The 13752-nt window shown below is 47.0% G+C and overlaps 1 protein-coding gene across 1 annotated transcript in view; it reads right to left on the reverse strand.

The window, feature by feature from the left end:
- Positions 1 to 7497: 7497 nt before the first annotated feature.
- NOL6 (nucleolar protein 6) overlaps positions 7498 to 13752 on the reverse strand; it is a 34462-nt gene continuing 28207 nt past the window's right edge. Inside the window, exons 25-26 of the mRNA XM_048932496.1 lie at positions 9078 to 9179; positions 7498 to 7883 (exon numbers count right to left, since the gene is read on the reverse strand). Coding sequence (XP_048788453.1) covers positions 7734 to 7883; positions 9078 to 9179 — 252 coding nt within the window. The 3' untranslated portion in view covers positions 7498 to 7733. The remainder of the gene's footprint in view (positions 7884 to 9077; positions 9180 to 13752) is intronic.

Below are 13752 nucleotides of genomic sequence, written 5' to 3' on the forward strand. Positions count from 1 at the left end.
GGTCTTCAGCTATCTTAAAAGGGATCTGCATGAATCGGACCTGCTAAGGGTTTGGCCTTAGAAGTGCAATGCAATTATTTATCGGCCAGCACAAGCAGAGAGAAGATAGCTAGGAGCTCTCCAGTTAAGTGCTAGCATGCTCACCATCTTGAAAAAGAGCCTAAAGAGCCTCTGCTCAAAGTCCCTGTGGTTCCCTAGGAAGTCCCCTCCATGATCCTGACCTGCAACAAACTCACTAAGTCCCTGAGCTTTTCCCTTTAGGGAAAATGCAATTGGGATAGCGCAGGGTAAGAAGCAGCCTACAAGGACTACGCAGTCCAAAGTTCAGCCCCAGAAGAACAAACAGCAGAGAACAGCCGGTGGCATACATGGTCCCCAGCTGCATGCTTTGTGTGACGTTCAACAGCATCCCTTTGATACCCTAACTTCATTAGGGTCAGAACAAATCTGCACATAGAACACAGGTAGTATTCATGTGTCCACTGAGAAATCGTTCTGTGGTGAAATCCTGTATGAAGTAAAGATGACCAGAGGAACTTATCACACTACAGCCACACATGCACCACAAGAATACAAAACCCCAGACTACCCTTGGAGCAGCCCACATCCACTGTGCTCTCCAGAGAGAAGGTTCCACCCATTCTGCCTTTCCCAGCCTCTCCCTGCTGTCCCATAAGATGCAGCAGGATGCAGAAGTAAGTCACCATGACTATTGCTGTCAGTGGGACCCACGAGACGCAGGGGTCCTGCTCACACCCCAGGACCAGGATACACTCACCGAGACCCCAGAAGGATGGGGACAGGCAGGTGCTGACCTCCAGCCCGCCCAGCTGCTTCACCACCTGAGGTGACATTGATCTGCAGAGGGTTCAAGGTGTGAGTTCAATGGGCACAACTTGTGCGTAAGTTTCTCCTCTTCAGGACTTTTGTGGGTAACGCACACTCAGCCTGTCCTTGTGGAGCCCGAGTTTAACTGGGGATGGGCAAATGCTACAGAAGATACAATGAAAGTAGTATGAGGAAAGCAGAAATTGCAAGCTCTCTGCTCCTCTCCCAGCTAATCTATGTCCACCAAGCAGCTGCCACTGTGTGGCTGCTTGCCTGGCCCAAATTCAAGTTTTCTTGGTAATTTGGCACCAGTATATTGTAAACTCAATTTGGGGGCAAGCAAAGCAAGTGTTAAGAGTGTCTCACTTGCACAAAGCCACCTCAGCAGCTGCTCAGGAGGGTCTGTGTGTTGCTGGCTGATAGTTTATCTTAGAGAGTTCCTGAGCACCAGCAGTCCCGCACCCCAGGAACAAAGCCCTCTTGGCTGCTGCAAATGGCACTGTGTGTGTGTAGCAGCAATGATAGTGAGTTAAATATTGTCATGCCATGGAATGAGCTGTTTATGAAACTCTGCATTGTTCTTCACATACTGCAAATCTCTCATCCAGCTTCAGATCCTTTTCTAGAGAGGACAAGTGGCTTGAACCATTTCCCCACTGCCTGGTGCTTGCCATGTGGCTCACCCCAAGCCTCGCAGCACCAGCTGAGATAGAAAGATAAAGACAAGTGTGTCCCAGCACTGTTAGACCCTTGCTATGCTACATTTTTATGGTGCTTGTCACAAACGGGTTGAAAAAAGGACTCAGCAAGTCTTCTTGGTGTGACTCAGCACAGGCAAGACCAGCAGCCATCCTGTGATTCTGCTCCTCCTGCTCTGGGTGACAAGTTTACTCCACAGTGGGTCATTCTAGGACTTTTCACCACAGCAGAACTGGGAAGTGCCACCTAATCTCTCCCCCAAGACCCCACAATCCTCCCAGGGGGCACCCCTTTCTCACACCCCTCCAGTTGCCATGTCTGATGGTGATGGTAAAGGTGCAGGCATACCTACCTCAGTACAAGAGACATAGGCTTATCCTGAGGAAGAAAGAGACACGTTGGTTCTATTCTGAAGGGCACAGAGAAAAGAGAGGTCCATGAAAAGAAGGGGCCAGGCCCAGGTCCTGTGCTACCAGCTGCAAGACATGGAGGAGGTTATCCCTTCAGGAGCCCCAGGTTGACACAGGAGAGAGCATGAGATTCATTTGCCCATTATTCCACCTGACTGAGCATTTAGGAAAGCTAATCCCCATTGACAAGATGTAACAAGAGCTGGCTCGCCATGTGCTGCAGGGTGGCCTTCACACCAGTTCTGCAAGTCCTGATCCCACTGGGTGCAGAAAGCCAGCATGATCTGCTACATCCCCTGTGTTTGGTGCAGTGCCCTTATCTCAGGACCAGGTCTGCAGTTGCCTGGTGGCACTACAGAGAAGCTGTAGTATGTCCCTCCAGCTGTGCTCTGTAACATTGCCACAGCAGAGTCACCAGTGCTCTGGAGGGAAGAGACCCAGAACAATGCTCAGTGGGAGAGTGGAGCAAAGGGGAGATGCAGGCCAAGTAGCATCCCAAGTTATACTTCTGTGAGAGCCCACTGCAGTACCTCCAGCCACAAACAGCACCTCCCCACCATGCTCATTTTGCTTCTAGTGGTTTTGAGAAACTCGATTTCATCCTGCTCTAGCATACAGACAGGATGCCAGAGAGCAGCATCACTTCCCCCACTACCAAACTGCCTTTACTTTGCCAGCCCCTGCCCAGATGTCTCCAGCTTCTGGATGAAACACTTGTCTATCCCTCATCCACAATCCACAATAAAGCTCATGAAATTCTAACCAGCCTCGTGGCCATCTGTGCACAGACTGGCCCCATTCCTAGAGTAAAATCCACTGGATTTTCAAAACTGGGGTGGCCCCATCTACCACAGCCCTTCAGCAGCTGATACAGTGCCTGGGAACTGACAGAGCAGTAGCAGTCAGCACTGTGCAAAACCACATAGGCTTGCTAACCACTGCCACATGCCAGAGCCACCTGGCTATTAACACTCCCAGGAAGCAGCCACCTGGGCCAGGAAAGAAGGTTCAGGTTCAGAATATCTTCCTAAGAATGGAATGTTATCAAACAAGCCAGCCCCAAGCTGCTATAGGTTGCTGCACTCCTGGGCCTGTTCCTGTTTCATTTCTTATGCCCAAAACCAGACAACCACTCTTTCCCAAGCCAGCTATGGCAACTTAGACTAAGTAGTTTCAAGAACAACCAGTGATTTTGGCAAAACGTTCCTTGCAAGTGCCTTTATTTCAAGGCCTCTCATCGTCCTGCAGTCAGCCATAGAGACCCGCACCACTTTCAGAAAAATCTCAGCTGCCCAGACCAGCAAGAGCTGACCAGTACAGCAGACCCACAAACCCAAGCAGTCAAACTGCTTGGATGATCTCATCATCTTTCCAGTCAGACACCCCACTTCCAGCTGTATCTTGTCAGCTTGTTTCCCCAGTTTTGTTTGAAAAATCCTGTGATAGCAGCTCAAAGCTATGAGGGACACTGGGCAAACAGGGGCTTGCTGCAAGCAGAAAGGTTCTGCCCCTCATCCTCTCATCGAAACCAACACCAGTTGCCTCCCAACAACTGCTTTTTTGTAGCATATACTTGGCAAAACATGAGTTGACCCTTTTAGCCTGAAGCTCAGATAGAGGCCAGGTAAGACACATCAGCTTTTGGCAATGTATGCTAGAAAGCAGATACTACTGAGACCTGTCTCAGCTGACCTCATCCACTCGCTAAACATACCAACATCCCCTCATCACAGCCTAGCCTGGCATTCGGAAGCATGTCCCCTTTTGTTCTCAGCCACCACTCACAAGACTCTCAGAGAAGAACTTCTAAGGTTTCCTATCACTTTTCAGAATTAACATGGCAGCAATGCCTGCACACTCAGTGCCAGAGTAGTGACAACATCTAAAAACCCACTGCCATCAACTTAAGCTCCAGCACTTCCCTCCTTCTAGTCCTGCCTCTTGCACCATCCCATGGCTCTCAAAGGGCAGCTCTTTATGCAGCTCTTGTTTGTCAGTGGACCACAAGTAAGCAAACACAGACAAACTTGCAAGCAATTGAGTGCCCACTCACTGGAAGTGGAAACCCAGAACAGTTTGTCATCAAGCACACTCTGAGTAACCCAGGCCCTACCCCAGCTTTCACAACAACAATTTATCAGGACAAACCAAGAGCCGTAAATCAGGCAACAGGAGTTTGGGAGACCTCACTTGTCCTCTCTTATGTTTGTGTTGCCTAAGAGATCAGAGAGCATCAACTGCAGTCCCTAAAAATACCACAGAAAACGATGCCATGGCCTCAAGATCCTTTGGCTTCACTGGTTCCTTCCAGGTTATCTCCTTTAGGAAACATCTGAGTTTCCAGAAACTTCAGAGCTGGTTTGGTCAAGTAAATGAGCCTACCTAAAGAAAGACTGCCACCCTGGCAAGCAAACAACCTCTCACTCACCCCATTACCCCAAGACATGCTTCTCAGCATCATCTCCCAAGCTGAGGCTGATCTAGTGCACCATATCTCCTAAACCACTTCTGCACCCAGCAGGTTTTGGTATCCTCTCATGAAAATCTAGCTCTTGAAGCAAGAGTGCCAGATCAGGGCATGGAGGCCATAACAACAATGCAGGGGATTCATCTTAACCTTGCACAGTCCTCTCTTCCCTTCCCACTTCTCTTATACGAGTTTTTTACAGAACAATGGTTTGTTCAGCAAAGCCACCATCACCCCCTTACTGTCACACAATGATCATCTAAGCACTCCAGCTTGACAGTGTTCCAGGTTGTCACTGTCCACCATCACTGGCCAACAAGACTAACTCTAGCTGGTGACACGATCCAAAGCATTTGCAATGTTTGATTGTGCAAACATGATAATGGCTTTTAAATACTTGCATACTGCAGGATTTGGGACATTGAAGACTTCCTTCTTCCTCTGAAAGAGGAGGCAGGAGCCCATAGATCAGTCACTGGTCTGGCAACATGAGAAACACAGCTTCTTGCGATAATGCATGTACTTCAGTAGTTTCTGCTCAAAGATGGATCCAAGTAATGACAGCTGGGCCAGCAGTGACCAGTGTTGCTTATCTTAAACGTTTTGATGCCTCTATTGAGATACCCATGTCAGCCATCAAAATGGACATTCAAAGCAGCAGCCATCTGCACAGGCCTGACCTCAGCTCACAGCTGGCTGCTGTGGCATAAGCTTGTGAAATACTAGCACGCTGGTACTTGCATGAGGGATTGGTTACGAGTGAGTTCACTCATCATCAGTTAACTTGGCATCATTATTTTTATAGGAGGCTAGTCTGGACATTTCCCAGCCCTTTGCTGCACGCTGCAAACAGCATGCTCTATCCAACAACAAAGAGGGCAGAATATGGCCGTGCAGTCAACGATTTTACATCTTTCTAAAAGCAAAAAGGAAATGGAGTATTAAAACAACATCAGACATGGTAACACTAGGATATGAAAGGAAGAGGTGCTGCAGAGCTTCCTTTAGAGGTTATATATTTTACATATCTCACAAACTGCTATGATGGGGAGGCCAGGATAGGGAGGACTACAGAACAGTCCAGCTGCAAAAGCTAAAAGCATCTCTTCATGGCAGGGAAATAAGCTAGCAAGCAGCAGCACTTCCTCACACCCATTCTGTGACACCCCAGGAAAGGAGGAAAGCAGAAATTTCCAGTTGGGGCAGAAGGTTTGAAGGAACTCTGCTCCCCTGCAAGTGAACATGGTCTACACCACATGCCTTTGGGCCTTAAGGAAAAGCATCAACAGATTCAGCAAAAAGAGTGCCCCAGTTCCAGACTATTCACATCTAAAACATACAGTAAGTGGAAAAGCAAGAGTATAACAGAGCACACAGGGAAGCTAACTTCAGCACACGCAACCAGTGCAACAACTTGAGTGCTGTCCAACTTTTGTTGGCAAACTTACAGGATCACAGTGTCAAACTATACATCTGGAACAAAGGCATATAGGCACAAAAAGTAGAAATAATCTGAGTACTCAGGAAGATTAGCCATTGCTATAGGCAGACTGGGCAATAAAACACCTAGAGGATGATAAAACAAGATAAAGAAGGTTTAGAGATTAGTTATTCACTGCTTCTGAAACCTGTTGAAGTCACTGCCTGGATTATGTTTGCTAATGGATTTGTCATCAGTATCTTAACTACAGGGGTCACAGTAGCAACAGAAAGTGCCACTTTGTTCTCAGATTTGATGCGTGCTTGGTACACTAAGTACTTTGGGTGTTTTCAGTTTAGATGTTCTCACAAAGATCTTGCAGGTATTAGATGTACAAAGGCACTGGAATGGCTGCCAGTGGAGCTGGTGGAGTTGCCATCTGTAGCAGTGTTCAGAAGGTGTCTGGATGAGGAGCTATGAGATATGGCTTAGTGCTTGTGGTAGCACTATGGTAGCAATGGTAGCAATTGGACTAGATTTCCAACCTTACAATTCTGTGATTCTACAAAAGGTTTTCGCCCACAGCCTCTCTCAGCTGCTGGCACAAGGAAGAGAGAAAAATGCTTTTTGGATGCTACACGTAAGTATCTAGGTCCCATATGACACACTATGCCACCAAACACTGGGCCAATGGGCGCTAGCTATGCAATATCAGCCCCGTATCCCATCCCCAACATAGCCTGCTTTGAAACGCTTCAGAGAAAGCACTTGGAAAACAAAAAAAAAGAAGAAAAAAAAACACCTGCAAGTCTTCCCCACAAAGCTTCAGACTCACTTCTCGTAGCTGGAAAGGCTGGTAGGTCTGGAAAAAACAGATTTAGCATCCCACCCAAATGCTTCTTTATCAAGCAACAACTCTCTACAATTATCAGACTACATGAACACCCACTTGGCTTCCCAAGTTTGATCTATTTTTGGTTTCAGCAATATCTGCTATCACCAAGTCAGTTTCCTTTACCCTACATTTAACTCATACACGTGAACTGACACATGTGATCGCTCTTCTCTGTTCACTGCATGTGCTACCTAAATCAAAAGAGGCAGATGGGACTAGTTCACTCTCTCATTTATTTTTCCCCATAAGAAGTCCACGTGATAATTTCAGCCAGGGGCTTGGAAGGCACCTCTGGAAATCATCCAGTCCAACACCCCCTGCTCCTCAGGGCTCCACCTGCTTTTCTCCTTCATCAGATACTTATATGTATTGGTAAGATACCCCTGAGCTCTCTTGTCCAGCTGGACAGTCCCAGTTCATACAGCTTCCTTGTATAACTGACATTTCAACTCCTTTATTATCTTCACTGGAAGCCACCTGGGTGGCTGGAAGCCTTCCCAGGACCCACCCCAGCATTTCCATCTCTTTTTACTGGGGTGCCCAGCACTGGACACAGCACACCAGTTGACTGTCATCAGAGCTGAGTAGAAGGGAATAACCTGCTTAGTTTTTAGTGTTGGCTTCCTTAGATTTGCTAGCTATTTGCGCAACAGCAGATGCTATGATCTAGGAAGCTGCCGTTCTATTGCACACTACAGCCAGAATTTTCAGGCCTTGATGTATTCTTACGAACACAGTTATGAATACAGTTTCCTGTTATGAAAAGAAACACTTTCAAAAAACTTATTCCATCTTTATATTTTCTTCAAAATAAAAAGATAATTGCATTCTTAAAAACAATAAAGGTCCCATCACTTTTCTGGACAAGGCATACTAAGTTAAATACAGTCAGATACACAATTCTGGGATTTGAAAAGCCAAAAGCCTTTCCTGGGACTGACATATAAAATCAAATGGCTCTAGAGTGAACAAAATCTGCTTCAGGACAAGTCCTTCTCATGCTCCTTAATGGCCTCAGACAGTCCATTTCTCTGTATGCGCTTCCACTCTTTTGACCAGGCCTTCTCCCAAAACCTCAAAGTCCTCCAGAATTGCTTCTATGTTGGGAACACAAACCAGCTCATTGTTCAGAGTTGTCACTGTTCGTCCTTTCATATTGGAGACCTGCAGGGCATAAACAAACATTATACAAAAGGCAACACCAGTTCAGAGCTGCTTTGCAACCTTTACAAGCCCAAAACAACTGATGTAAATTGCTCTTCTGCCTTGTTACGTACAACCCCCACCACACCTCTTTACCACTTCTTGGTCACTGCTCAGTGCCATTGGAGCTGCAGTGCAAAGACTGCAAGGGAAGAAGAGAAACAACTGCCAGAGCATGATGAAGATGGGAAAAAAGTACACAGGCACATGGAGAAGCCTGTGTAAACAGGACAGAGAACAGCAAAGGCCAGGCACCAGACCGTGACCAAGGATTAGGAGCTGGCTGGGCTCTGCTCTGTAGCTGGATGTCAAAACCTTGACTTCAAAGAGATTGCCAGCTCCACTAGGATAAGGAAAAAGAAGAAAAAAAAACGAAAAAACACACCTCAGGTCTAACCAAGCTATACTCAACACAGATGCCAGCATCTCCTCCTATTATTTCACCACCATGAACAACCAGGTTTCACAACTCCAGCTAGGCTGAATGGCCAATGCCCCCTAGCCATGAAGAGGGGAGATAAATCATCCAGAGACTAACAGCAGAACTGGGCTGCCAACTCCATACTGTGAATCACTACTCAGTTTCTTTGCGTCTTTCTTTCATAGAAAGCACCATGAATCACTTCAACATGTCTCACACCTAGTTTAATTACCCTCTAGAGATCACCAACCCACACAGCATGGATGGAATGCATCTCCGTAGATTTACAGGACTTGAGCACTTTAAAGCTGGACTTGATGCCTTAACATCTTGCAGACCAGATATTTCTATTAAGAGACATCCACAACCATGAGAACGGGTCAGCCTGCTACACAGAGCAAACATTTTTAGCAAACAATGCATTGCCCATCTCTCAGAAGGAGACCAGAGAAGAGCACCTGGGGCAGTGCGTTCTGTTTTGACACAGTGATCACAGTGCTAGGGCTTGTCCAAGAATATAAATTTGTTCCCCTTTGACTCTGTTGATGATTGTGGGGAAGCTGTGGCCACATCCCTGTCCTGGTTTCACTTTTCCTAAGGCATGGACAGAAGTATTTGTTGTATTTCTAAAATGGCTTTGGGACTGATGAGAATTACACAGTAACTGCAGGAAAAAGCGACTCAAGCTTTCAGGGTATGAAGGCAACGTGCCTTTAGCAGAATCAAAAACTTACCTTAAAAGGCTGAGGCTGAAAGCTCAAAGGTTTCCACAAAACTGCAATTACTTCCCCACCATGCTTGTCATAGAAGAATAAGGCGAGATCACTGAAGGCTTCCTGGGGTGAAAACAAAAAGGTTGTGTCAGATAGCCCACAGAACCTCTGCTTGAGCCAGGACCACGGAGACAGCATTTCCAGTGGATTAACAAGAAGCAAAACAGCATAATGACAAAACGTAAATGCCTCCTGTGCCTCTATTCCCTCTGTCTTGATGTTCAGAGCCTCCAAGTTTTGCATGAGGATCTGACTGCTGACTACCTCTTGCTGTCCCAGACGGCCACCACCTCCCATAGGTCTGCAAGAACACTCAGAAAATGGAACCAAACCTAGAAAGTTGGATCACTTTGGCAGAACACATTCTTCATCAGTGTCCCCTTGTCAGCTAGATTTGGCACTATTAAGCCTTCCAGTCCTGAGGTCCAATTGCTGTGTCCGAGACATCACAGTACATCAGATGGTATGGGGCAGGTCCTGTCCAGCAGGCAACCCGGACACACACAGTAAGTTCCACTAGAAGGTCTTTGCTACTAGAAGGCAGCAAAGATATACCCCAGACAAACCAAGGACTTATCACCAAAGGGCAAAATCTAGAGTTCTGCAATCTGTGCAACTAAAGATGGACATCAAAAATCCATCTACAGGACAAATCCCACATGTGCTGTCAACACCTAGCATCCCAAAGAATATTTAACAGCAGAAACCTGAAGTAATTCAAAGCCCCAAGAGCTGCAAATGTGGCAAGATGGGGGTCTTCCAAATAACAAGCAATAAGACAAGCCAGAACAGCCTTAAGTTGCATCAGCAGAAGTGCAGATTGCATATTAGATAGAATTTCTTCTCAGAAAGAGTGGCTAGGCATTGAAACAGGCTGTCTAGGGAACTAGTAGAATCACTGCCCCAAGAGGCATTTAAAGAAAAGACAGATGTAATACTTACAGACATGATTTAGTAGGCAATATTGGTAATAGGTAGATGGTTGGACTAAATGATCTTATAGGTCTTTTCTAACCTTAATGATTCTATGATTTCTATGAAAAACAATAAACACTCAATGGAGGCACTGCAGGAACCTGCTCTTCTTGCCCCTGTGTTTCAGTAGCTGTGTCAGTGAGTAACCTGTTATGATGGTGCTCAGTGGGAGAGCTCAGAAAGCCCACAGTCTTGTTTCCCTCTAGCCCACACAGGCTGGATTTCCAGCACTGCAAAGAGCTAGAGGATGAGCATTACAGCAGAATTAAACAAAACCATTTGAAAGCAACTTCAAATACAAAAGGCTTGCTCAACAGCTCAGCACTCCCGTGCTGGTACCTGGAGATACACATCGCAATCACAGCTGACCAAAACAGCCACAAATCTTCACACGAATCACACAGAATGGCCTGAGTTGGTAGGGATCTCAAGGATCACCAAGCTTCAACCCCCTGCCGCAGGCAGTGCCACCAACCTCCCCATTTAATGCTAGACCAGGCTACCCAGGGCCCCACGCAACCTGGCCCTGAACACCTCCAGGGATCTCTCTGGGCAGCCTGTTCCAGCACCTCACCACTCTTTCTGTAAAGAACTTCCCCTGGCATCCAACTTCCCTCCTTCAACTTAAAACCATTTCCCCTTGTCCTGCAGTTATCTCCACTTTCAAAGAGTTGATTCCCCTCCTGTTTGTAGGCTCCTTAAGGTACTGAAAGGCTGCAATGAGGTCACCCCACAGCCTTCTCTTCTCCAGGCTGAACAAGCCCAGCTCCCTCAGCTTGTCTTTCCAGACTCCTCACCAGTTTCGCTGCCCTTCTCTGGACACGTTCCAAGGCCTCAGTGTCTTTGTTGCAGTGAGGGGCCCAAAACTGAACACAGTAGTTGAGGTGCAGCCTCACCAGTGCTGAGTACAGGGAGATGATCACCTCCCTGCTCCTGCTGGCCATACCATTTCCAATGCAGGCCAGGATGCTGTTGGCCCTCTTGGCCACTTAGGCACACTGTTGGTTCATGTTCAGCTGAGCATCAACCAACACCCCCAGATCCCTTTGCTCTTCAGAGTCATCCAGCCACTCACCCCCAAGCCTATAGCACTGCATGGGGTTGTTGTGGCCAAAGTGCAGCACCCAGCACTTGGCCTTGTTGAACCTCATCCCAGCGATCCCAGCTTATCCAGATCCCTCTGAAGGGCCTCCCTAACCTTAGGCAGATCAACACCACCTCCCAAGTTGGTGCCGTCTGCAAACTTACTGAGGGTGCACTCAATGCCCTCGTCTAGGTCATCAGTAAGGATATTGAACAAGATGGGCCCCAGTACCGAGCCCTGAGGGACACCACTTGAAACGGGTCACCAGCTGGACTTTACACCATTAACCACTACCCGTTTGGCATGGCCCTCTAGCCAGTTCCTTAACCAAAGAAGGGTATATCTGTCCAGGCCATGGACAGCCAGTTTCCCCAGAAGAATCCTGGGACGTCTCCAGATAACCAGGATTGCTAGTAGATGGCTGAGAGCAGCTCAACAATTACTCCCAACAGCTCTCTCGGCAATCTAGCATGAAGCCCATCCAGTCCCGTGGACTTGTGACAGTCCAGATGGAGAAGGAGCTCTCTGTCTCCACCTGAATCATCAGGGGTGTATTCTGCGTAGCATTCCAGACTTCCAGATCAGGGCGTAAAGTGCCTCAAGGATAACTGACCTGCCTATTAAAGGCAGATGTAAAGAAGGCGTTGAGGACCCCAGCCTTTTCCTTATTCTCAGTGGTCACATTCCCCACTGCATCAAGTAAAGAATGGAAAATATGATGAGGGCAATATGATTAAGTCAGCAGGCTGGGATGATCTAGAGAGCTGCCAGCTCATCCTACTCCACAGGATTTTCATGGATGCAAAGCTGGTCAGAGCATTAATGACCAAACCAGCATGAAAAACCACTGTCTATAAATACATTGACAATGAGGCAAACCTGCCCTGGTGTTTCTCACCTGAGACTAATGGGCAGTGCTCAACACCTAGCCTGAAAACTCCTTTCCCAGCTGACAAATTCCTAGTTATGGCAAAAAGCAACGGCAAGAGGGAAGGAAAGCGCAGCAAAAGCAAATCACTGGGCACAAAGACTGCCATCATGAAGGTTTCTTCATGAGAGGGGACCAGAGCATGTGAGAACCTTAAAAAGGACCATTAATCTACCATGTGAAGTCTCAAGTGCCACATGTTGCTATGAGAAAGATATTTTTACAAGCATATCTTGTTGGACAGAAGCCAGGAGCACTTGCAGGAAGGGAACCCTCCCAGGCTCAGCTCATTTCCCGGTAAAACTGTTCCTCTGCCTGATGCTCAGCACCTTTCATATAAACAGCCTGGAGAAGAGAAGGCTGCAGGGTGACCTCATTGCAGCCTATCAATACCTGAAGGGAACCTACACCCAGGAGGGGAGTAAACTCTTCAAAAGGGCTGACAACAGCAGGACTAGGGGAAATGGATCCAAGTTGAAGGAGGGAAGATTTAGGTTGGATGTTAGGGGGAAGTTCTTTACTAGGAGAGTGGTTAGGCCCTGGAACGGGCTGCCCAGGGAGGTTGTGGATGCCCCGTCCTTGGACGTGTTTAAGGCCAGGTTGGACGGGGTCCTGGGCAACCTGATCTGAATGTGTATGTTTGGTGGCCCTGCTAGGCAGGGGGGTTGGAACTACATGATCCTTGGGGTCCCTTCCAACCCGGGTGATTCTGTGTGATTCTGTGTGAAACAGGAGGGAGCAGAGGACAGACATGAGAACAATTCAAAACCCCAGCAGAAAGCAAGCTCCTGCACTTCTGTCACTGCCAGCACTGTCCACAAGACAGTACTTCAAGTCAGCTTCACCAAACTGCAGAGATGCAACCGAACTCCTGGAAAACTGCAGCATTAAGATCTGGTGTATGAGTCAACAAGTCAACACATTACTGTTTGTTCAGAGGCTTGAGGAATAAAAGCAAACAGAATTCGCTTCTTTTCCATTTCCCATGCTCTATGCCCGGTGCCACTAGGCTTGCTTCTGCTTCCAAACACCTTTCTCAAGCAAAAGTTAAAAAAAAAAAAAAAAAAATCCAAACAAAACAGCCAGAAAATGGTAGGGAACACATCTAAACCCATGGCTCCTTCCCAAGCTGCTCTATCTTCGGTTACAGTTCAGTTTTAATGGCCCTGCTTAGAGAGATCCCTACCATCAAACCCTACAGCCAGTTTCCTATTTGCAGAGGTAAGAAGGAGCCTCACCATCTGGGAAAAGGCAAGCAGTGCCTAGAAGATTAAAGTCCCTGCAGTCTGCAGGGAGCAACCTGGGCAGAAGGACTGAAGGGACAAAGAAAGGTGGCGAGTAAAACAATATCCCCACCTAAAATGGGATTATTGAATTTAGCCTTTCAGGCTGAAGCATGGATTTTACAATGAGTTAAGAACTTATACCAGTTAAGCAACTACATTACTGTTGTTTAGAGGCGAGTGGGCTTTTTTTTTCCAGCTAATCATTTATCCATTCATTTTTTCACTGTTCCTACTTAAACCTGGAAATTGAGCTCTTATTGCACCACATCTGTTACAGGAACAGGAACTGTCTGGAGAGACCTCAGAAATGGGTCTGGCTGTTCTTGTTGGTGCAAGACAATTCTAAAAGCAAACATATTCATC

This window comes from Lagopus muta, chromosome Z (genome assembly GCF_023343835.1).
Source record: "Lagopus muta isolate bLagMut1 chromosome Z, bLagMut1 primary, whole genome shotgun sequence".
Lineage (NCBI taxonomy): Eukaryota > Metazoa > Chordata > Aves > Galliformes > Phasianidae > Lagopus > Lagopus muta.